General features: G+C 42.2%; 1 protein-coding gene across 1 annotated transcript in view; it reads left to right on the top strand.

Moving 5' to 3' along the window:
- The window catches only part of WDR7 (WD repeat domain 7), a gene marked incomplete at both ends in the record, with an annotated part of 88,587 nt that extends 63,221 nt beyond the window's left edge, over positions 1-25,366 (top strand). The window contains 5 exons of the mRNA XM_009697956.1: positions 6,039-6,225; positions 16,440-16,557; positions 17,401-17,550; positions 18,268-18,350; positions 25,267-25,366. Of these exons, the coding sequence (XP_009696258.1) occupies positions 6,039-6,225; positions 16,440-16,557; positions 17,401-17,550; positions 18,268-18,350; positions 25,267-25,366 (638 nt within the window). The remainder of the gene's footprint in view (positions 1-6,038; positions 6,226-16,439; positions 16,558-17,400; positions 17,551-18,267; positions 18,351-25,266) is intronic.
- Between the last annotated feature and the right edge of the window lie 452 nt (positions 25,367-25,818).

The raw sequence follows: 25,818 nt of genomic DNA, 5'->3' as shown, positions 1-25,818 counted from the left end.
GGCACAGCTGCCCCAGTGCCACAGCTCGCCTGCCCACGGGGTTCTGAGGCCTTTTAGTCGGGTCATTTCTGTTAGAAATAGGGGAGTCTTTCTTTTCAGCCTATGCTTTTCTCCTTTTATGCAGGAGCAACTCAAATTTCATTCTAAATTGGTTTTTACTTTGAATAAAATGCAGTCTCGTTACTATCATGCACAATAACTACTTAACTTCTTAATATACTTAAAGACTGTGCTTTTGAAAAGGAATAAAAAAACTACTTATTCGTGTAAATTCTGAAATTATCTTAGAAGTTGCAGGCATTGCACCTGTTGCAAGAATGGTAATTAAATGAGTTGAAGAGGTCATCAGCAGAAAGGAAGTCTCTCCTAGCACTAGTTCAGTTAAAAAAGTGTAAGTATCAGAATTACATTAAAGACCAAAAAAAAATGGTGAAAATTAATTCTGTAAAAATGAGGAAACTTGACATTGAGTGTGATTGGGAAAAAAGAAAAATCTCTTCCTCATTATATGTTTAGAAAAAAATTCTTCAAATAATATGACTAGTTAATTTTTAATTTAGGCCTAAAAAATCCTCTGATTTTATACCTCTCTGAAAGGTGAGAGAGGATATGGAATAAAAATTCACTGCACTAGAAGCAGGAAGGGATTAAGGGATATGGATTTTTAACCCAACTATCCAAATTTATATTTCTGTCTTTCTGTGGACATTTCGCACGGGTATAAGTCAAATCAGGAAAAAATCATCCAGAAAGGGACACAATTTGGTTTAATTTCTTGTAGAAAAACACTGTGCCCACAGACACGGGGAGAGAAGGCAGACTGAAAAAAATTCGGGCTATGATTCTTCACTTCTTTTTTTTAACATAAAATCAGAAAAAAGGTGCAAAGCAAGTTAAATCATATTCTTGGAGTCCATCATTTTTATTTAGTTGGAAGTTGATCCTGTGGCAAATTATGAGTATGGGAATCAGAATTATCAGTGTCTCGTTCATGCCTGTGCTATTGATTTTCCTGAGAAAATTATTTAATTTTTTTAAATCTGTCGGCAAAATGGGGATAACAATGGTGACTGATGTAATACGGTTAAAGCTCTTGAGGTTCAGCAAGGAAAGACGCTTTAGAAATGCAGGGGACTGTATGCATTGAAAGTAAGTGATAAGCTGTGGTATTCGTGTCACATTTTCGTTAATACAAATGACGTAAGGAGCAAAGACTCAAACCTTTATTTCAGTGCTCAAGTAAAGACGTGAAAAAGTAGGCAGGTTTTTAACTATGCCGCTGTTTGCTGGGGGGGTGGGGGTGTCTGTGTGCTGTCACATATGGGCTTTCTTGTGAGGATATATAGAAATAGTTTCAGAGAACTGGCAAATTTACTTTCTCTATCCTAAATGTTGAAAGCAATTCAATACTCATGTCCAAAATTTTATGCTTCTCTACTGGTTGAGAAAAATCTAGTCCGGTTTTGGTACTGCTGGTAACTCCCTAGTACCGACGAGGTGGTCAGCTCCATCCAGGGACAAAATCACTGCCTTCTGCGCTCTGGTTTGCCTCTCCTCTACAGCTTTTTTTATTTCCATACCCCTGTGGCATACGTGTACCAATGCGGAATAAAACATCTGGAACAAAATTATATTTTAATACAAAATTCTATAGGAATGTCATTTCCTGAGCTACATTTCTGCTAAGTTAGTGCTTTGAAATAATTCTGTCTAGTAAGTCACACCCTAATTTTTAATGAGAGTAGCTTTTATTGGTTTGTTTCTTAATGACTTTTTATAACAGAAGGTGCATGTAAATCATCAAAACTTAGGTTTTGCTAGGGCAGATTTTTTTAATTTGTTGTTTAAAGAGTATGATGTAATTTCGATTTCCAGCAAGAAAGACAACACCCCCTGGTTATAGTAATTTCAGTATGGACTGAATAGACGAGCCCTTCTGAAAGCAGGAGGAGCACCCTGAAGTGCGTTCTGGTTTGGTAGGACCTCTTCTGTCCCATCACCGTGTTGGCCCAAACTTCTACTACCCCACCTTTAAAGAGAGACTCTCTCGCCCCTTTGTCGGTAGCGTGGGTGCGTAGGTTCCCTGAGCGGTGCCAAATCGGCGCCAGGCGTGAGCAGGGATGGGCCCTGGGCAGCGCGGGCGAGGCGGCGGGTCTGGGGACGCACATTAGCGTGGCTGCTCCCAGTCCTGCTCCGCGTAATGGACTCAAAGGTTAAGAGCAAAGGATCTCCGCAGCCCCAATCAGCAGAGCTTTTCCAGGGCTAATTACCTCTTTACTGCGCTGACTCTAATGTGACATGTTTATTGCCTTAACTAACAACTCATTAGCTTAGTTGATGTTTTTGTCAATATTAATTCGTTCATTTAAGCCAAGTCAAAGCTTAAACAAAGATGTCCAGGCTGAGAAACGGGCAGCAGAATGACTTTTGTTTAGTTCATCTTTTTCCTTAGCTCAATTTACACAAGGTAGGTGTCAGCAGGAGCAATGCTAGAAGGATTCCTGTGAAAAAGGTAGGCATATTTCATTGTAGTAATATTTGAGTAGTCACGCTTTTTGATAAGGTTCTTATATTCGAGACCTAAAATTCACGCAAACTAGAGCTTCACGGCGTGCTATGCACTTCAAGAAGAAACTTCCAGTTCTTTTGTTATACATGTGTAAGGGGTTACTGTGAATGGACTAGAAAAGCATCTCTGTTGTTGGCTTTTCTGAATGCTTATAATGACAGGCGGTTTCTTTAATAAACAAAACAAGCAACTCATAGAGGACAGTTCTGAAAACTAAAGAAAAACCTCTTAAAATCAATAGGTCGACTTTATCACAATAGCAAGCTAAATGAATGTTATTAAGAGGTAACAAATAATTATGTAGAGATAATGATAAATTATCTTTATCTGGAAGTGTTGCTCGTTTTAGCCCTCCTACACACACACACACACATATATATATGTAGTTGTTTTTATTTAAAAAATAGTCTATTAAATGAAATTATTAATCACATTTCCTCAATATGCAGAACCTGGATCAGAATTCAGGTATGTTGAAGTTTTCTGGGACATCCTTTTTCTCTCCCCCCCAGCCCCTTAAGCTGTATTTCTCTCTCAAAGAAAAAAAGGCGTTGTGGGGAGGAGGGAGAGTGAGTTGATGAGGATGGACAGCAATGCTGTGAGGTAACCCCACTAAACTGCGTGCGCGAGGGGTGCAGCCCTGGGGCCGGGAGGCGATGCTGGGGGTGGGTTACGGGGGCAGAACCCCCGGCCCCAGCCACCTTCCGTTGCTGCCTGTGGGTCTCTGGAGCCATCGTAAGGGTACTTTGAGTATCCTGTGCTCTGATGTGGGAAATTCATTCGTCTTGTAATTCCAGATTGTGCTGCCACTCTCAGTAAGGAGGGGGATCGTTGCCAGCTTTTGTTTGTTTTCAAGAAGTGATGTGAGTGGACAGTGCTGATGGCAGAGTCCGTCTTTCATGTAGATATCTGAATGGCCAGGACACTCCAGTGTAACAGAAATGACCCAAAATTCAGTTCCTTCACCTATGAGAGAGAAATGTTTGAACTTACATCTCTAAGTGACCCTAACCATCAAATACTGAGTCCTTCGAAGGTGGAGAGAGCAGTTACTGCTGAATCCATGGTTATTCTTTAAAAACACAAAGTTAGAGGTCAAAAAGCGAGGGGAACTCTTCAGTCTTAGGGGTCTGGAGCCTCCCCCAGTACTGGGCACTTTCCACCCTTTCCTGAGAGCTGCCTGTCTTATCCACCGGTGCTCAGCATTGGAAAAATGGCACGGCTCAAAACAAACGACAGCACCGCGACAGCCCTGCCCCAAGACCTGTGAGCACTGCATCAGTAATAGCAATAATTAAAAAAAAAATCTTCACATGTAAGATATGCATGAGACAAGACTGGCAGTGGGTCTATAAAAAATAGACTAAGTACATTTCCTATTTGAGAGCCGATTCTCAGTTTTAATTGCTTTTTTTATATCTGTCTAATGCTCATTTACTGAGATGTGACACTGGAATGGTGAAAATTCTACATGTCCTTGTAAACTTTCAGGCAACTCTTCTCAACATATAGCTTTTTTTGTGGGACCCACATCCGGGAGATTTCTGCTCGGGGTACGTAGGGCGGTATTGTTATTTAAATGCTCACATACTGTCGAGTGTTTCCTTAGCAGAAGGCCCAGGCACGGTTCTGGAGCTGCTGAGATCTGGGAGCAGAAGCGGTCAGGTCACAAGCAATATCCCGTTGTGCATCCCAAGACAGAGTGATACAGAGGCTTTACAAATAATTTCATTCCCTTTTCCAAATAAAGCGTTGCAGGTCTCCACGCATCTGATATTGAAAAGGTGTCAGTAGGAAGTATGTTTTGCAAGGAAGAAAAATCCTTGCTGTAAAATTGGGTATCTGGTTCCTGAATCACCCACATCTGGGAGCTGATGGTGCTGAGCATCTCGGTGAGAGACACAGGAGCTTTGTTGGATTGTTGCCAGGGCTCTCTTCCCTGCCATTTCCCCTTTGGAACTCGTACTGGGGCAAGAGCAGGACAAGCAGGCAAATCCCCTGAGCTCCTTGTCGCAGTCGATCAGCTTGTCAATACACGTTTTGCCTGCACGTTTCTTTTTGTGCCTTGCGAGAGGGAGCTGCCTTGCCGCAGGTTTGCTGGGCGAGAGCGCCAGGGTGGCAGCCAGGGGCTCTGGGGAAAGGGGGAATGCAACGTTGCACCGAGACAGCGTCCTGCTTGCGGTGGTAGTCACTGCAGCGGTGTCCCCGGGAGATAGCTTAAATTAAACGTCACCTCTCCCGATTACTGAGGTGATGTCATCGTGGTGTAGCGCAGGATTGTAATTAAAGAACAGAGCTGATTGTGCCTCTTCGTCTGAGCCCCCCGCACAGGCAGGCACGTGGCATGTTTGGGAACAAGCGGTTGTTTTGGTGGAGAGTTTTGGCGACTTCGATGACTTGTTTTTGCAGTTTCTTGCTCGGTTAAGCACATCTAGCATCACCTGCTTCTTGCTGTAGCCAAGGTACTGATGAAAATGCGTGTAGTTGCAGCACGGTTTATTTTAACTGATATTTTCCCAAGTTCAATCTCTTAAACTTGTTTTTCTTAGCCATCCTTTCAAGAGGATGTACCCTTTTTTCTGGAAACTTTATTACCTGTGTTAGTATTATTACAGATTTTCAGGGTTTTCTTAGCAAGTGTCTGTTGAAGGGAGGATTTTTTTTTTTATCATTTTCATTTTGATTTGTTTTATCATTCCAGTTTTGATTTATTCTGACTTTTTTCTGACAGTTTTTTTATTCTGACAATTCTCAGGCAAAAATATTTAGGCATGTAGATTTCTTATATTTTTTTCCAAAAATATATTTAGTACTATTTCTTTTGTAGTGAAAATACTATATGTTTAAGACTCAACACTGGCAATATCGGCATGGGCCTGTTTGATTCAGTTCACTGTGCCACTTAGACTGATGCATTCCAGTAACAAAGTGGCCGTTGTTGCTATTGAGAATGCTTTAAAATTCTCGTAGGCAGCGACTGGCAGGATTGCAGCCTTGCTAACAGGCGGCACACTTTGAATCCACCCTGTGCTTGTGAGTACCAGAACGGTCTCACGGCCTCCTGCTGCTCGTTGAGCTAAGGGCGATGACAGCCAGCATGGATGCCGTTTCTCCAAGCCATCTATACTAGTATCCTCTACCTTTCCAAGTGTCCTTAGGGTCCGCATTTGAGGGCTGCCATCCTGGATTCTGTATGAAATCCCTGGCCTGGGGAGTCCCGGGGCAGCATGCACCCCACCGTTACTGGAGGTAACTGCTACCCACAGAACCACGTCTGTCTCGCTGATGTGGGGAAGACCCTGCTGTGGTAAGCTTCCGCACTTCCTTGGTGAGATAAAGCCTTAATGTGGTGACTTATGAGCAGGTGTCCGTACTACTTGGTTCTCAACAGCAAGTATTTGGAAACAAGGCAAAACCAATTCTGCAGCTCTCTTTTCACTGTCCCATTCTTTCCCGTTCTGCACGGCAGGCAAGGCACTGACGTTTCTGCTGCTGCAACCACCCAGCCCCAAGCTGCCTGCACACAGCACCATCCGCAGAACCGCCATCGACCTCATTGGCCGCGGCTTCACCGTCTGGGAGCCCTACATGGACGTCTCTGCCGTACTGATGGGCCTTCTGGAGCTCTGTGCTGATGCGGAGAAACAACTGGCGAAGTAGGTATCTCATTTATTCACTTACAAATACTTACTTGCGTCATTTCCAACCGGTGGATCTGGGTTTTGCAGCAGTTGGTTCAAATCCTGACAGCTGTGGTACTCAGCAAGAAGGTGGGACAAGGAATAACTCCTTGTTTCAAGTTTTGCGTTTGAACCAGCAGCATTGAAATTATATGATTTCAAGTCTGCTTTAGTCTGGTCGGTTTGCAGTCTCGGGTGGCTCCGACGGGCAGTCTGGGAAAGGAGAGGGTTTAGCCACGGTGGGAAAGAGCCGGTCACTTGTGCGCGGTGGCACTGGGATGCTGCCCTCTGGCACTGTGGGTCACCCCATCTCAAACTGGGAGACTCCAAACACTTAGGAGGCGTTGCCTGGGGTTACACGGCATTAATCTGCCGGTCATATTGCTAGTAATTTTGAGAAAAGAAGCGAGTTAAACCTTTTTTGATATCTAAAATATGCCTGTCTGTCTTTAATGTAATTTTTTTTTTTTACCCTTCTTAACTGTAAAAATAGTATTTTCAGAAGGTATTTTCCACCTGTGTGTCTGAATACATGGATTTTTTTCACATGATTTTACAAGCCAGGATGTGATTTGTTTTGGAAAGTATATTTTGGAAAAGGTGGTTATTTTAATAACAGCATCACTATTAATAGCATTAAGGTAACTTATTTATGTTTAAGGATTGCTAAGAAATTATAAACTCAGTAGACCACAGCTTGTCTCTAGGGTCAGAGAACAACTAAAGTGTCCTAAATCAGGATTTATATAGTATGCTCTCCGGTACCTCTGTTCTAACCGCCTTGAAATAAACTCTTCTTGCAATAAGGTATTTGTAGTTGGGGGAGGCAGGGGGGTGTAAATGTTGTGAGGAAGTCTGCTACTTTGGCATAACATGCACAGCAAAAATGTTATACTGGGGTTTTTTGAGGGAGGGGGATTGTGCATGGAACTCTAAGTGCCTACTTGTCCCGTTTCTTAAAAATTACTGTAATTGTACAACTTCTAGTTACATATACACAGGTACATACACAAGTTGTTGCACTTGATAGTGCCATGTACTATCAGTCATGCCATCAAATAATTATGGCTGGATCAAATAATTATGGCTAAATGTATAAGTGAAGTCGTTAAGATGACTTATGTAATAAAGGTAGCGTCTTGCCTTTTTTTAATGCATTTTGTGTTAAGATAATGGGATTCTTGAGTATTAGTGCTTAGGATTTATTTAATGTGTGCAACTTTGCAGGACATGAGTAGCATTTTTGTTGAGTATCCATGAATTTTATGAACTGAGACCTAAATGTAATAAATTTCAGCTGGGGCCCTGATTCTCACATGAACAGTCTTTACTCACACCGTTAATCTGATTAATGACAGCAGGACTATTTGCACAGGAAAGAGTTTTGCAATATAGTCCTTATTTTTATTATTGTTTGTTGTAAAATTGATCATCTCTTGTAAAATTTATTCTAAATCTCTATCTGAACAATTTTTTCTGTATGTAGTTTTTATTAAAAAAAGCAAACCACTTAAACGTGCAAAAGGAGAGGCTCTGATTTCTGTGTATAAATAATGAAAAAATAAAAAGTCACTATAAGTAGTGCCTACTCTAGGCTTAGATGAAATGAAACAATGATACTATGCTTTATGTAATTGGCTTTGAAAGCTATTTCAAGCTTCCTGCTTTTAATGGAAAACCTTGAAAAAATATAAGTGGATATACATTAGTGCCGCTGAGACAAAATTTTCATTTGTAGGTACACAGCTCTTGCACGGAAGCACGTTTGTCCCCGGTTAGGACATAGAAACTGTAGCTCCTGCTCTAGGTGGAGGATTGCCTTGAGCAAATACAAATTTCATCTTTGTTTGGTTCTCAGTATGAATTAATACTGTAGTATTAAAGTTCTGCAGACATCCACTTGGGAAATGGCTGTTACTAAAAATATTTGCATTTAATAATAATAATCATCACATAAACTATAGAAGTCATTGATGCTTTTTCTGGAAAGTCCTCAGCACGTTTTTGTTGTTAAGCAGGTTTATGTTCTGAAACGCGTAGGCTGTTACCACGTTCACCGTCCTGCATTTTGAACCTGTGCTGCTGGGCTGTGTTTCCACGCAGAAAGTAACGAAGTCCTTCCGCCGGCGTGGATCGCGATGGTGCCGCTCACTGCAGGAGAGCTTTCCTGACCTGCACCACGGACAGTTTTAGTGCTTTCGAAGGCTGGCATCCCAAGCGCTCTGTGAATATTCCCTAGGGGTTTTAAACATATTTTGTGCTTAATTTTTAATTTATGTACTGCTTTCTACGTAGTATTTTAATTAGTGGTTCCTTAAGAGTTAATCTGTAAGCCACTCAGGAATTGAGAAACCGTTTGTTAATGGGGAAACAATTTCATTCGTAAAGGAAGACGGCTGACTGGTCTGTGACATTTTCTTTGCGAGGTTTTTCCTTGGGGGGAAGAAAAAAATCAAGTCTCTGAAATTGCCACGGTCATCATAATTGATTATTTAGGTATTAATTTTACTGTATTTCTTTCCATAAAATGCAGAGGTTTATTTTTCGGCAGGTAATATTTAGCTTGATGGCATTGCTGATGTCTGGCAAGCTTTCTGGGGATATCCTGATGCGTGTGGGAGAGGGCAGTTTCACGTTAAAGGAGAAGGAAACGTCTGCAGTACTTAAAATGGATTTTAGAACTGCAGTAGGCCTTCAGTGGTCAGGTGAATATTCAGCTACAGGTAAAACGGTGTGCTTAGTGGAAGGAGGGGGCTTGTTTAACTTACAGCTGTTCTTGTTTACAGCATCGCAGTAATAATATTACTTTTGGTATTAAAAAAAAAAAAAATCCTTAAACAATTAGCCAGTTTTCTGTTTTATTCTAAGGCTATTGTTTACTAAATCACAGTAAACACTGTTCTTTTATGTCTCACTGTATGAAACTGTAGAATACCCTTCAAATTAGAAATTAGTCAGATGTTTAAACTATGTATTTCTATTTTTATTTGCCTTTCTGTTTTAGTCAAGAATTTCTTTTGCTTGTAGCAATAACATTTTAATGCCGAGAGCACTTTTACACGCCTGTAGCATTTAACCTTAGAATTCAGCTTCAAATCTTACAGTTCTGAAAACTGCTCTGTTATGAAGGAATTTTACTTTACAAATGTGTTTACAAATGTTTGTTTATAAACACACACACCTTAAACACTACATGCAATAAGGAACTGATCAGGGTTGTCTTACTGCCATGGATGCATTGTGTCATCCATCTGTGGAGGTGTTAAGGTTTCTGACTTTCTTCTACATTATACTAAGGTAGATATTACCATTTCTATGTAACAGTTTTAATTTCCTCAAGACTTACAGAATGAATGATTGCCGTGTGTTGGGGTGGTGGTAGCAGAGAAATAGTAACAAACTGGATTAATGTTGTTATTTGTCGGAACTTCAGTTGTTTCTTGTAGTGTGACAAAAGCAACCAAAAGGTTTTACCTTCCCAGAGAACCTCCTAAGCCCTATTGTATGTAAATATAGACTTACAGAAGCCAAGCGAACGCAGCTCTTCAGAAAGTCATTTTCATCTTGCGATTACATCCTTAGCTGTCATAAAGATTAGTATGGCTCTCTATCCACAGAGCACTGAATAAATGAATGTATCAGCATGTAGCCTTGAGGAGCCCAATGCAATTTTCATCATGATAAATTGCATAATAAGCGAGAAAGTGTTTGCTTATTAATCCATAACAAGATTTAGATTGAAAATGGCCTGTTACATTCATGACAGATACAGTACTGACTGCAGACAGATGAAGATGGAAAGAAATAGAGCAACAATGTGTGCAGGGGGTTAAGTGTGCATCTTACCCTCCCGGTGCCCTGCTGAGCTGCCCCTTTTTGTGCCTGATTTACCGTGTACACAATAACAGCACACAGCTGCCTGGCTTCTCTCCCTGATGTTAAGAATGTTTTATGAAAGAGCTTTTATGTCAAGCTTCTGCTTTAAGAAAAAAAATAAAAAAAATCACTTCACATTTATTGACCAAAAAAAAAAGCAGTGTTTTTCTTTTTTCCCTTCTGAATTAAATAAATATCTGAGCTGTTATCCAAAATTCTGGTATTTATAACTCCTCCCCTTTCCCAGATCATCCTAGTCCCCAAAGATTTTACTGGGCTAGCCTGCCATGCCGAACAAAACTGCTCCATTGTAAGGATTAAGAGTATTTTTCTAGCATTTGTTAGGCTTTGATTTCTTGGCATGGATGATGGTAGGGATCATTGCTGTCTGTTATTTTTGCTCTTTGAATTACAAGCTACAGTTTGATATAGATTATGATGTAATGTGCCAAAATCAGCAAATTGCATTCTAATCAAGTCATATGTTTATATATGTGTGTGTGTGTGTGTGTGTACCAAAATAATTAGGGTAAATCTCTTTAATTTTGACTGTGTTTAGTGGAAAACTTTACTATATTTTTATATTCTTAGTGATCTGTGGAGCTGTAGGAGATATAGTAGGGACATCCCTAGTTTTCAAGTACAATGAAACATTTTTAAAACATAGCCTAAACAATTGCTGAAATTGAGGGTTTTAAAGGAGAAATGTGAGCTGGGTACTTAGTCCTAAAGGTAATGTAGCAAGTTACCGCATGCTGCCACTACAGAAATGATTTAAACCTGCAAACCGCAGGGATTTGTGTCAGTTCTGGTTCAGACCTTGGATTCCAGGAGGCTGGAGCTCAGCCTAGGTGAGTCGCAGCTGTACCACACCAAGGGCAGTGGTCCGTCGGCACCCGCAGCCTCTCACAGAGACCGAGGAAGAGGAGTACCACATTCATCGGCTTTATGCCGTGGAGGGAGTTTGGTTCCTCGTGTTCATTCAGCCATCACTTCAAGGCTGCCCATGTAAACAAGGGTGGGTTCGAGGTGTATTGATATAGAGGTTTCTGTTAAATGAGATGGGATATACCCATCTTCCCTTTTTTCCCTTCTGCTCACCTCAGAGCATCAACGCGAAGTCTCCAAGCAGAGGAGAGGAAAGGGGCTGAATGGCCATTTTGCGGAATGGTGGCTTTCCCCAAAAGGCGAGATGGCCCCATCTCGACACCCTTCAAAAGATCCCTGTGGAATCACGTCCTTTGTGAGTTCCCTCTCGGATCTCTGTGCGACCAGCTGGCTCAGTGCTCAGCTTCCTTCTTTGAGTCCAGCTAGCGAAGAGGTACTAGTCGCGATCATTACCTTTTATGCTGAAATGTCACATTCTTAGTCCCACAGATATTACATCTGGCATGGCTTTGTGGAAGTCAAGAAATGTAGAGATCCGATTGCTACATTTTCTGGTCATTGCCATCAAAATCTTTTCCGTCTGCCTTTTTCCAAGGCGTGAGCTACAGTTCTTCCCAGGTAGATTGTTGTTTTCCACTTGTTTTGAGAATCAACTTTTTAAGTGCATCTTCCTTAATTTTTGTAGGTAGTGAAGTACGTAAACATTACTCTGAAGTTGTGATAACTTGTGCTAATCATATAAACAAGTTATTGATTAAAAAGGCTATATTTCATTGAAAACATTATTCAAATAGCATATTGGTTCCCAAAAAACTCAAGATGTTCGGATTACTGTTGTGGGGGAAGTTGATGATGGATTTGAGAAAAGAGGGAGCATCATTCCCTGGTGATGCAGCATACTGGCCACTGGGAATCAGCCTTCTAGAAATAAGCTAAAAGGCACAAATCAAAAGCACAAATCAAGGTTTTTACTGTCCTGTGCAGGTAGAATATCATCTCTGGTGTTGAAGGCATGCGTTATAGGACAAGCTGCATCCGTTTCGTCTGTGTTATGCATACAGAAATGATTCCTCAAATGTCTGCTCACAGTGCAGTGGGAGGTCAGGGGGCAGGGTGAGGACAGGAGGGACAACACATGCTGCCGAGACTTGCTGGGCGTACAGAAGTGCTAACACTCATCCATACAAGAACAGAAGCCTGGGCATGAAAGCCAGCATTTCCCTCTGGACGTTAGTTTTGCATCTGCTTTGGTTTTGTTCTGGGTTTTGGTGCGGTGTGCCTGTCCCATCTCGCAGGGCTTTCCTCTGAAAGAGGACATGCGGAGCAGCTGGCCCAGCCCCAGGAGGGGGTTAATCTCTGCCCACATACTACCACTGCTGAGCCATGCTAATGAATTAACAAAAAGCCTGTTGCTTTTCAGGAAAGTGCACGCTTTACCAAGCACTCTGTAAGGAAAAATACTGCTGGCAGAAACACGAAGCCTTTTTAGAGAAAAAAGTACTGAGGCGCTGGGGGTTTGATTGCTTTCGGGAGATAATGAGCCCCTCTGAAAGCCTGACTTTGATACCTCCTCCTTCCTGGCTCATCACTTTTGTCTGTAGCGTCCTTACAGGATTTTTTAAGTAATATTAAAATACAAATTTACAAGTAAAAGACTAATGGGAACATCTTTATTGTCGCAGAGACTTTATTCATTTTCAAATTCGGTAGTTTTAATGCATACAATGATGGTGAGGAATGGGAAAGAAAATCATAATAAACTTTGGGGTTTATTTATGTGAATTCGGATTTGTAAAATGGTGATCGATCCATACCTCATCTTGTTGTTGCTCTGGAGAAATAGTTAATTTGGCAGAGAATGCTTTAACCACCCTGAAGTTCTTTGTTGCAAAGTATTCAATTTGTAAGCTTTCACAATATTAAATCAGATACTGCATGTAGAATTATTTTTAAAGACACTTAGAAATCAAGAGAATGTGTTGTCCTCTATAGACACCCAGGTCTCTCTCTCAGGCTAGAAAAACTAAAGAAATAAGTAATGTAGCTGTTCAGTTCAGTTACCACATGCTCCCTAAATCCTCTACAAAATTATAAATGGACTGCGCAATAAGCTAGATGGGTTTGTAAACTTCTGTTACTCTTTACGAAAATAAATGGGTAGAAGAGCAGAGGGGAGGAGGAAGCCCCTCCAGTAGTGCCCGAGAGGAGGTTTTCAGTGCATCTGAGGAAGTGCCACATCACGCTTGTTTGCTCTTACTCACCTTTGCACATGTGTTCTCTTGTTGAAGTGTTGGGAGGAAAAAAAAAAAACAAACACACACCTTTTGTGATCTCCATCCTGGCTCTGAAAATGTAGTTTTGGAGTGTGAGCAAGTGAACTGGTGCTTCTGCTTACCATTTTGAGTCCTACAGGTATGGGCTTTGCGGCATGGCGTGATGGAAACGCTGATGCTGTATTGTTGGGGGGGCTTGGTGCACCTGGAATACAAGGCGTTGTATCGTGATTCCTACGTCTTTGGGGTTGTTTCAGTTTCTCCTTATTTACAGAGCAGGTTGTTTTCCGACTCTTAGTTGTCAGAGCAGAATGAACTTTGTTGACCCTGATAAACCAGTTTTTACCACTTTGGAAGCACACAGAGATGTCGAAGGGATAGAAGTGTGGAATGATTATACTCTTCTTCATGACTCTGCTTTTATTGTCTATGGCTTGCCTGCCACGGAGGTTGATGACAGCTTTTTGGTTTAAAGGAGTCTCGAGGATCCTCTAAGGTGTAAGTAAGGGCTAAGCCAACCAGCACAGTGGGTCCGGAGGAGTAAAATGAGAGATCTTTTGGGCTGAGCGAAGTGGACACAGCTGAAGCTCTGACCGGCAGCATCTGAACTAGTGCAGGCAGGCTGGGGATTTGGAGCAGTGCGTTCCCGTTCAGCTGTTCTAATAGCATCGGCTGTGTAACGTGAACGCAGTGGGAGAGCTGGCAGCGGCAGCCCTGACTTTAACGAGTAATCCCCTGGCAGCGGTTGGACGCGTGGAGGCCGCAGGATGAGACACCCGGTTACGGTTGCTGTTGGTGCCGAGCGGCTAACAGCTCTCTGGTGCTCTGCTCACCGTACTGTGCGTTGTAACGAGCTGTAACTTCCCCAGCTGGGCCAGCCTCGGCGGTTAGAAATGCGAGGTATTCTTCTGAAACTGCAGATTCTAGATAAGATGATTTCACTGGACTAGTTCTCGTTTTGTTGAAGGTATTTTTATCTCATGTACATCCCTCAAAGTATTAGCCATCTGACATCATATTGATAGCAGAGAAAGCTGCAGATGCTATCTCTTTTCATGTAATAAAACTATCTTGTGTTGTTAACGTGCACTTGGATGACATAGTTGCTTTAACAAAAAGCTTCACTTTTATTAACGTGTAGGATTCACCTGTGCTTGTCATATAACCAGCTAAGGTGTCGGAACGGCTTTAAAACTCGACGCCTGTGTGTTGGCCGGTTAGTGCCATTCACTTACCCGTGCTGGGGAGCAGCAGTCTTCCTCTGCAGCGCGGGAGGATCCGCTCCCCCTCTGAGCCTCAGAAACAGCGATTGCTGCCTGTGGTCGTATGCAGAAAAGTACTTCATTTCCATAGAAGAAGAGTAAACCTATATATGGTTTTTAGAAGTTAATGCTTTTTTTGTTGTTGTTACTTAATCTCTAAGTAAAATAACAAAGAGAAAGGACAACTGGGGAGAGGAGCTTTCAGTGCATTTTCAAGCACAACTTTTCATGACGTAATAAAATCCGTGGAGAATTGCCGCGTACTCAAATGGTGGACTGATACTAGGAATGAGCAAAAGAAACTCATCGTTCTTTTGTTTTGTCTTTTCTTTATTTCAAAACAAACAAACAAAAGAAACCCAACCCAACTTTCTAGGGCTACTGCACGGTGCAAGTGTGGTCGTAGCAGCAGGATTGCTCAGACTGTATGTTACAGGAAAACTTTAAAATGTTTTAGAGCTGGCAGACTGGTTTGTGGTCTCTCTTGCCATGCTGCAATAGTCTCATCAGAGAAAGTTTCCTTTGTGGGGTAGGTTGACTGTTTCAGGTTAATCCCAACACACAGTGGTTCCCAGATGTTGACTCCCCTTCTGGAAAAGCCCGGTTCCATATCAGAGCACGTTTGTCCCCGATTTCTCCACGGCTCCTTCTTCACCAGTTCTTCCCCCAGCACTGCTGCGGTTTTCCTCGGTGAAATGCCCTCTCCCAGGGAGACCTGTGTGCCTGCAGGGCATCGAAGCCGGCACTGAAATACTGCCGTGCCGTGGCACTGTGCTTCCCGAATCTGTAACCCTCGTTGCCTGAGCACTTGAATTCTGTACTCTTGTATTTAGACACGGATCGGGTGTATCTTTATGCATTAGCTTGATGTACTGAAGGCACAAAGGTGTTAGTCTGGAGAGGTACCTGTGCTTTGGGCCCACGGGCTGGGAACACTTTGGGTGGCCTGTGGGTGGGTGGGAGTGCAGGAAGGATTTGCAGCATTGCTGGATAATGTGCAACTAGTCTAACAAAACTGGAGTCTGCTGTGACATATACAACAGCGATAGTTAAAATAGTCCAGTTTTAAGAAAGGAAGCTTTCAGACAAAAATTAACCTATGTGTCGTCTTTCTCAGGTACGTACGCTCTCAATTACCAAATACCTGATTTTATTTTTGTTTAATGTAGTTATTGGGTACTTACTACCTTCTTGTTTCTTGCATTTGTCTTGTCATAGCAAATAAAAGCATTATGTATGGAAAATTTAGATGCCAATTAATCCCTTACTGTTATTCAAAGAATTTCAGTTAAAACCTGAGTGCTAGAGATTCTAAAGAGCTTTGGAATAATTTCGGTCATTAGGAAGCATGAGGTATGGGGCTGCCTGTCATCTCATCATGCTGCTGCAACTGAGTCACACAGTAAAGAAAATCAAGCCAAATAGATTTGGTGGTTTTAGTTCTTCGAGAAGCTTCTTGCTTTTCTCTCCTGTAAACGGTGCTTAGCTGAATTAAGGAGAATTACTACGAACAGGGTATTTCTCAGCCTGCATTTAAAATGATGTAAAAGAATAAACCATAAATTCTTGGGAAAACATTCTGTGTTTGCCTTGTCCTCAGTTGGGTGATATGTATTCAGCACATACAGATAATTTGTTAACAAGGCCTTTTTAACACTTTGGACAGATGCGCATACTGTTTTCAATCTTCATGGTTAATTATTCGATTTTGTATTTGATGATAGAACACCCTGACTCCTAATCACTGCTCATTGTTGGAAGTCCATTATATTCTAACTGTTTGAGTGCTCCCGTTGACCTTGAACTGACATTATAAGCTGTTTCTAATCTTTTCACTCTATATTTCTAATGCTCCTTTTCTTTCTCCCCTCTTTGTCTGGTGCCCGTTTAGCATCACAATGGGGCTGCCTCTGAGCCCGGCCGCCGACTCTGCCCGCTCGGCGCGACACGCTCTCTCCCTCATCGCCACCGCCAGACCACCCGCCTTCATCACCACCATCGCCAAGGAGGTGAGCAGGGCCCGTCGCTTCGACTGCAGCAGCTTTGCCTCTGAGCTTTGAGGCTCCAGGGTTACGAACACAAGTAGAGAATCAAATGGCCCTCCCTTTCTCCTCAGAAAGGGAACCAGCAAGTGTAATACTTGTGTGCCTGCGGATGTCCAAATCACCCACCATTTATGACAGGAGTGATATTTAACTGAACCTGATGAGTTGTGTCTGTCTTAATTTGTTGTATCCCAGTTGTATAAACTTCCAACAGCAACCTGTAAAATCCTGTGGTCTTTAAGCAATGCACGCATGACCCCGTTAAGTATGAATTAAAAGGGAGTGGAGACTTAGCCGTGGGGTTTGGAGGGTGAGGAGAAGGGATGCTGCTGGGAGGTTGGTGTGGGCTGGGCACGGTCTGCCTGAGAGTCGTCTGAGGGAACCCGGGTACAGCCTGGAGCTTTGGCTGAGCTAAAGCAATAGGATGGGCGATGATCAGTGGCTGCCCAAAAAAAGCCTGTTGTAAAGCAGCCATCTCATGCCTAAAGAAACATCTACAAGTATGTGGAAATCGAGTACTCAAGACCCAGGGATTTCCTTACCTTCACATTTAGTTCTATGAGGTTAAGAATTACTTAAAGCAGGTAAGCCCTTGTTTAAAAACTACGTCAAGGATAACCGTTAGTGGCTCTACTGCTGATGAGTAACAGGGGAGGGAGAAATAATCCATAGGTCTCGAAGTGAAGTAAAGCAAAGCATTGTGCACAGTACAGACGTTCGTAATGTAACACATGCATATAACAGTAAGTGTAGATGGAGAATATTTAGAGAGTCCGAGTCTCCACCTGTAACCCTGCTCTTTGGTAGGTGCACAGACACACTGCCCTCGCAGCAAACACGCAGTCTCAGCAGAATATTCACACCACCACTCTTGCTCGGGCCAAAGGAGAGATCTTGAGGGTCATTGAGATACTTATCGAGAAGATGCCTACCGACGTTGTGGACCTTCTTGTGGAGGTAAGGCTCTTCTGCCATATCTGCTTGTGGGCTTGGTGCAACAGTGAATAATGTGTTGGTCTGGAGTCAAATCGTAGAATTTCTTTCTGCATGGACCATAAACCTTTTTATGTGTGAAGAGGGTTTGTTTTATACTGCCCGGCTCATTTTTTGAACTTTAAAAGCTTAAATTGCATTTAAATTGCATTAGCTTGCATTGTTGGGGAAAAAACCCAAGAAAGAATTTGCTGGAGGTACGGGTATGTTCATTGCACTGGTACTTGAACACGCTGGGGGATCACGTGGATGTTTTTATCTGGTTTTTATCTACAATGGGTTTTTTTATTTATAATGTTTTTTATCTCTTGCATTTGTTGGTGCTGAGGAATGTTGTTGAAGAATGGTACAGATGACATAATGGATTTGTAACTTTGATACTGATGCCCAGAGGCCTCTTTCACACCAGAGCTACTTATAGAGCTCCAGTAGCTTGTGTTTACCGGTAGTTGGTTGTTTTATAACTGTTCATGGGTACTCTGAATGGTTCCAGTTACCGATACCATTGTTTTTGTAAACTCTGTCATACGCAAGACAGTTCTTTGTTTTATCCCAATTGTATTTTAAACTTAGATATCAAAGATGCAGTTGGGTACAAAAATTCTCAATTTTTGCTTATTAGAACTTTTATTAAGAATCGTAAAGTACAGTACATCAAATGATTTTAACTTTTGTTTCGAGGTTATGGACATCATCATGTATTGCCTTGAAGGATCTTTAGTTAAGAAAAAGGGTCTTCAGGAGTGCTTTCCAGCCATCTGCAGGTGAGCTTTTCCTCCAATAATACTATGCAGTAAATTGTAGGCTTACCAGCAGGATATATTTCTTAAGAGTGAAACAATCTTTTATGTGATGCTTGCCCCTTAAAACAACAAATTTTTTTTTTTAGCTCACGTATAAGCCTTTGTAGGCTTTTAGTTCTCTGCCACATCTGATAGAGAGGTGGATCAGAAAAGAAAAGCATTAACAACTCCTTGAAGTTTGGATATTTTATAAGTCCAAAAAAAAAAAGAAAATATTGTGTAATCTCATGAAAAACTCTGTCCTCCTATCCCTCCATATATCCTAGCTCCTCTATTGGAACAGCCACACAAGCTGAGCAGCTTCCTCCAAGGGATTTATCAATGTCTTTGTTGTTACAAAAATGACAATCACATACTGGAGTAACAAGTTAGATTGCAATATGCACAACCTGCCTGAGTGAATTAGTTGCCACCATCAAAGTGACTGGGGGAAAAAAGAGAATAGTGACAGCAGAAGATAAGGCTGTGGTTTGGGAGGTGTGGTGGTGTTCCCAGACACCCCGTACGGGGGGCTTGCATCATGGGGGTTTGCATCAATGCCTTGCAGCCGACTGCTGTCCGTTAGTACGTTCAGACCAAGCCATGAGCAGCCAGTGTAAAGTATGCGTTGGAGTGAGATTTCCCAGTGTGCTGAGACCCAGGGCTTGTCAGAGAAGGAGCTCTTCACTTGTGTTTCAAGGTCTGCTGTCAGCAGCACAGTCCTTCAGCAAAGCATGTTCTCATACCAGGAGTTCAGCCAAATAGCAAATAAACTTTTCATTCTTAAGAAGCTTAAGCCTGTTCTCTGAAACATCCTCTAATGGAGAATTTTGAGAATAACTGTTATTTCCTTTATGGCAATAACTAACTGCTGTAATCCACCTAATAGCTAGCAGTAGGGCATAGTTATCGGAGGAGATCATCTCCTGACCAGGCGCTTCCAAGTCCTTCCGAGCTGTTCGCACAGGTGTGTAGCAGTGCCATCCCGTAGGAAAGGTCAGTGAAATGGAGATAAGAAATAGAAAGTACCAAATGCCTTCGTGGAAGAGAGCCTTGCTTTTGCTGCCCTCTGACGCTCTCCCAGGCGTCTGTCTCCAAGGGAGCAGGTTGTACTCCAAACCTGTTGTAGGCAGCAACTAGCACCCTTGCCTGCGTGGCAGGAAGCTGCCCTGTCCCCGGTGTTAGAAATGTTTTGGGGATGCTTATGCTGGACGCAGGAGATTCAATTGAAATTAAACCTCACAAGGCATTGAGAGCACTACTGGTGGCTCAGAGCTGCCCTGTGCTCTGCACCACATGGAACCGTCTTAGGCAGCGTTTAAATCTCTCCATCTGCGGTGACAGGCGGCTCGGTAAAATAACAAGTATGAATTCGCACAAAACCGCAGGGAAGGAGAAGTGCGGTGGCTGTCTTGTGCTCGCGTTGTTGGTGACTCGGCAGTTCGGAAGGCATCGAAAGGCACAAGTGGCAGTTCAGATGCTGGTTCCTGCTGACCTTCATTGGGGGTTCAGCATCCTCAGTCGTCTTTGTCTTGGTTCTACTTCACACTTTAAATGGTACTTTCAAATAGTAAAATGTGATTTATAAAATGGGAACATTTACAGTATCTTTAGACTGTGATAAATATCCCAGTTATTCTGTTAAACTGGTACAACCAATAAATTATAATAATCATCTGTCGACCATTACATTTTAATTTAATAAGCTATTAAAATATTGAATAGTTCCAAGAAAAGAACAATTATCCTGTTGACAGGTAGGATACTGATAGAGGCAGTCTTCCTGATACTTTAAAAGGCTTACTTTAAAATATAAATGCAAGGCTAAGTGGGAATTAGTGCAAAAATCTCCCTATTCCTGTTGTATTTTTATAGTGATACGTTATCTTAAAATGTTGTTAAATTACTAGTAGTATTTCCTATTCTACATAGTTATAGCCATTGTAAAAATGATACAGCACCCCACCGATGTGATCATTCAGCCCAATGGAAATTTTCATCAGATTTTAGCAAATGGTTGAATATCTGGAGAGATTCCAAGTGGAAGCACTGTGACATAATCCTATTGTTAATTCTTTTAATATCCTGGTGCTCTTTCTGCTGTACTGCATTATGTGCACCCCTGCTGTGGCAAAATCACTCAGGTGATTCTCTGGCTTCCTTGGAGGACTTTATGGAAGTACTGTACTTGTGGCTATAACGGCAAACGTTTGTTGATACCTCTGCGGTCTCTTGGAAGCAACGTTCCTGTTTCAGCAGAACATTAAACCCAGGGCCGGGAGCAGCAGCGTGTGCTGAGTTAAAGTACCTGATTATCATTTCTCTTGGGCTTTCAGCTTTTTTTACTATTGTACAAATGTAGCAGTCATGCCACTAATTGCTGTGAGCGTGACTCAATCCTGATGGGTGGTGATGAGGTAAATCCATCGCTGTGGATATTTTTGGCTATCATATCTTACGGCATATGATTATGGTGTCTGTTAGTTTTCCCATAGTGTTATTCTTTATAGAGAATCATACTGCCTTTTCACATGCTCTGTGCAAACCCATTTCTTATCAAAATAAAATAAGTATTGAAGTGCAATGCAATGAATATGAAATATTTCTGAATTTCTTTAAAATTGCAAAGGATAATATTGAAGGCTGCAAAATTGCTTGACTTGAGCATTTTCCAGATTCAGGAGTTGTGTTGCAGCTGAGTGGTCCCTGATGGACTCTGCTTGGTCAGGTCATGTATTTAGTACAGTCTGCTGAGTTAGAGCGGTCTCTGTAACGGCACAGTCTCACATGGGAAGACACATTAAATTTAAAATAACAAGTGTTTTATATGGCTTTTTGCTCGGGAATAGTCTTGCAGGAAGAGTGAGAATTTCAAGAATTAGACAAAGCAAGGTTGTACAACAAAATTTTATACCTTGATTATTTCTGGGATTTTTGGAGAGTATAACTGAAGGAATCGGAGTCCATCAGCTGGAGGTGCAGTTGTGGTAATGCTCAAGGGAGCCTGGAGCCTCATTCTGTAGAAGGGAAAGAAAAAAGAATGAAATGTGAAATAGGACTGAATGTCGAAATTATAATTCGGAACGCCTGTGGCTGTTGCAAGATTCTGAAGTTTGAAATTAAGATTTAATGAAGCTGTGATGTTAATCAACAAATTCTTTTTAATGAACATTTAACGTTCCCTTTTTGTGCTGTTTTTGATTTAGAATGTTAATTTTAAATAAAAAAAAAGTTTTATCTCCCCTTAGATACTTCAGCAGTGACTAATTCAGGTTTTAGAACAGTTGGTGGGCCTTCACTGAACCACAGCGTTGCTGCCGCTGACTTTTCCAGTATCAGCCTAAACCCAAGCCAGCCCCAGCAGTCCCATTTCCAACTGGCAAGTGTGCTTGCTGGTATTTGGTAGAAGAAGAAAGCTCATTTTCCTAAGTCCTTAACCCAGCTTGCTTGTGCCGAGTTCCCACCCTTCAGTGTGGCATCTGGGTGGTGAGCCCATCGCACGATGCCAGCTTTCTCCCTGCTTGCAGCCTTTGCAGCATGTTAGCCCCGCATCATCTGGCTGGTGACTTGTGTTGCAGAGGGCTGGAAGGTGGAGTGGAAGAGACTGGTGAGGGTGAGGAGATCAGCAGGAGGAGACTGGACCCTTGTTCTCTTTAGGTACCCAGTTTTCATTCAGAAAAGTTAGGAGGGAAGGCTATGTGCTCCTCCTTTAATGTGGAGGATTAGCTGGTACCAGCAATAGCAGCACGATGCTGTCGGTTCCAACCGGGTTCCTCCAAAAGCTGGGAGAGGTGGTGTGCTGGGTGAGGTCACTTTCTCTGCAGAGCAGTAATGGGGCAGCACCCAGAGCAGGGTCTGTTAAGATGCCGGCTACGGATATGGATGCACCAGCTAGGCTTGCAAAAATGAATTTGTAGCATAGTCTAAAGACATGCTGACATATCATTCTCTATGATATCTATTCTCTGCAACATATAGAGGTTTTAGAAAGGGTTGCAAAGGACTAAAATATTAAAATCTGTGTGTGGTTGTAACAATGCTAAGATAAAGAATGAGGCTAAAGAGCTGACAACTGAATGTCAGTTTAAAGAATAATTTTTTTTAGAAAATTAAACTCAAAACCATCTATTTCCTTGAAGCTTTTTTTGCCCAAACCCTCAGTTGTTATGTAGTCTGATGGATTCTTCTTCTCAAAGAAAAATACTGACTCAGCACTCTGTCTAAATGGACATTTAAATGCAGTAAGGAGTGAAATGCTGTTTGCTTACATATAATAGTATGTGATACTCTCTTTTGAAATCTCTTGGAGGAGACAAATGGACTGTGCCTATTCAGTAGTGTGATAGAATTAATGAGGATATGAAACATTTTATATAGAAACTTTCTGTTGTAGTCCATTTTACTTGTAATGATCAAGCAATGTGTGGTTTTTTCTAAGTTTATACATAAATCCTGAGTTTGATGGTCATATAAAATAGCCTTAAAAATAGCCCCCTCCCCATTCACCTGGGGCACCACTTTAATTGTGCAGGCGTTTGCAGTTTGGCATGAAATGGTGAAAAATGCAAATGCTCCCTTATTACAGTCCCATGCCTTATTCGCTGTGTATGGTGGGCTTTAGACCCTGCGGGTACCTGTTTGCCCACACCATTATCCCTTTTCTTTTTTCGTTTTTTCTCATGACTGGCTCCTGCCTCTCCTGCTCCCAAGCTATTTACCAGCAGCGTTTGATTTTTTTCTAAGCATTCCTTTTTGTATTCTTAATAATAAACCAGAAACTATTCTTATTATTATTCACTAATAAGTAAGTTGTGTGGCCACCACTGACCAAAGGAATATGTAAAGCAGATTGATGAGGCACTTGCTGGCTGCAAAATAAAGTCGCAGAGATGGTATGTGGCCTGGAAATACTTCCACATCCCAAGATAAGGGAGTGTTAAAAAGCTGCCCCTCATCCTGCTTGTACACTTTGGGAAGGGAGGGTTCTGCGCTGGCCGCAGTGCGGGATAGCACGTCTGATGGGCATGTAGACTTTCACGAAGGTCTTCGCTGTGTTGGCTGGCCGGGCCAAGTGGAGTAAGAGTTCGATAAGGAAACAACTGGTGCAGCCTAAGTAGGTTTGGTCTTGGTCTTGGTCTTGGTCTTGCCCTCTCAAGTGGGGTTTACTGGCAGAGCTGCCAGGTCTTTCATAGAATCATTATGGTTGGAAGAGACCTCAAAGATCATCAAGTCCAACTGTATACCCAATGCCACCGTGCCCGCTAAACCCACTAAACCATGTCTCGAAGTGCCACATCTAAACGTTTTTTGAACCGATCCAGGGATAGTGACTCCACCACCTCCCTGGGGAGCCCGTTCCAATGCCTAACGACTCTAACAGTGAGGAAGTTCATCCTAATGTCCAGCCTGAACCTCCCCTGGCGCAACTTGAGACCGTCAGGGTCAGCGCCTTCCCTTTGGTCTTGCTGGAAGCCTCCGGCATCCCTCTGCTGCAGCACCTTCTGCCGTGCAGGTGCCGCTGGTGAGCCTGGGCGAAGGCACGGGGGTGTGGGTGCTGGGGGCTGCGGCGTGGCGCAGCCAGGGGACAGTGCCTCGGGGGGGGGCCTCCACGCCTCTGCCCGCACTTTGCAAGCAGGACGTGTCCCTGCACCCTGCCTGGGGCAGCAGCCCCGCCACCAAAGGGCATGGGGGCTTGCCCGAGGCTGTGGGTGGGCAAGGGCAGGTGTTTTGTGGGAGGTACCCCGAGAGTCCAAGGGCAAAAGTGAAAGCGGCGAGCCGGGGAGGGACGATGGGCTTGGCTGATGTCCTCAGGGATGGATGGACAGGGATGCAAAAGTGCGTCTGAGCTACTAGTCTTGCCCTTTCTCCTGCACAACAACTAGCAATTTTCTTTCTTTTTTTTTTTTTCCAGTTTTTTTCTGTAACGCCATGTTTCTAGGGTTTTTTTTTCTTCCTGACTGCCATCCTGCACTGTAGAAACAAGTGTATCATACCTATATGAGAGCAGTTGCTATGGCACTCTGGGAATCCTGAAGAACAAGGAGACAGATCATTGTACAATTTGTTGTTTGAAGCCATAAATATAGTCAGCAACACATTTTTATAGACTGATTCTAGAAATCTCTGGCAGACTTTGTTGTAGTAAAATATAACAGTAAAATTACAATTTAATTGGAAATGCAGTTGGCATTTTTCACAGGTCTGCTCTCCCTTTTATAAGAAAGGCACAACGATATTCCCAAAGATTTGAATTTGAAGTAAGGATTTTGACTCTCTTGTGTTTCAAGGTGTAGAAATTTCTTCAATTTGCATTTGTTTGAATTCAAATTGATGCGATACAGTCACGTTGGACCTTAAGGACTATTGCAGGCTTCTGGGTTCCTTTTTGCTTGAAGGATGTTATTGGCTTAGAAAGCATTTGATGAATTTTTCTTTTTCTGTTTTTTCAATCAAAAATTTATGAGTTTGCATATTTTTCCCTACACTTTCTGTCATTCTTTCTCATTTGATTTTGAAGGAAAAGTGCTCTGAAGTCATTTGGGGTGTTAGATTGTCCTGTTTAACCAGTTGACATCCAGCGTTGTTGTGGTGCTCCACTGTAAACAAGAGATGTATATGGATACTAGGGGCCTCGTGGTTATCACATCCAAACTCAATGGAAGTGTTCAACACTGTGTAATAAAAATAAATAAATCTGATCTGATTCTGCGGTAATGTATCAAACGTCAGTTGGCTTTGTTTCCTGAATGCCAAGTATGAAAACTGGCAGCTGATGGATTTTTAAATCAAATCTCTGTTCTAGCACTAATGTTAATTACCCAATGGCATTGCAAATTAATTTTAACATCGTGCAGGCAGGTCAGATCTCACCTGTTACTTGTTATAATGTTCAATTCAGGTTCTACATGGTCAGCTATTACGAGCGGAGTCACAGAATAGCAGTGGGAGCTCGCCATGGTTCAGTGGCCCTCTACGACATCCGGACTGGGAAATGTCAGGTAAATAAATCATTGTGACTTCCTCCCCATAAAGTGTGGAAGTTATTGAAAGGAAAGAGCAGCGAGCTCTGCATCAGTTGACATGCTGAGCTGCTGGAACATTATGGATAATGCTGAGGGGATCAATAGTTTAATGAAGGATTCAAAGTATATAGAGCCCTACTGTCTTCATTCACTGGAACTGAATGGGTGCCACAGATGGGTTAATAATGAAAACCTAAAGTTAGGTGATACCCTTGCTCTGAAATAAATGAAAAATCTGATTTTTAAAAGTTAGGGTTTATAGCAGTATACTTATCTACTATAGAAGTCACAGAGAAAATCCACTGAGGTTTGATTTGGGTTATTTTTTCTAAAACTCCTCTCTACAAAATGCTATGATGCTTATGTTCAAGGTATTTACAATTATCTGTGGTCAAATAAGATACGTATTTTCTTACCAGTTGCCAGTG

The sequence above is a fragment of the Cariama cristata genome, unplaced genomic scaffold (genome assembly GCF_000690535.1).
Source record: "Cariama cristata isolate BGI_N322 unplaced genomic scaffold, ASM69053v1 scaffold28483, whole genome shotgun sequence".
In the NCBI taxonomy this organism is placed as follows: Eukaryota; Metazoa; Chordata; class Aves; order Cariamiformes; family Cariamidae; genus Cariama; species Cariama cristata.
This window is presented reverse-complemented; position numbering and strand designations above follow the sequence as displayed.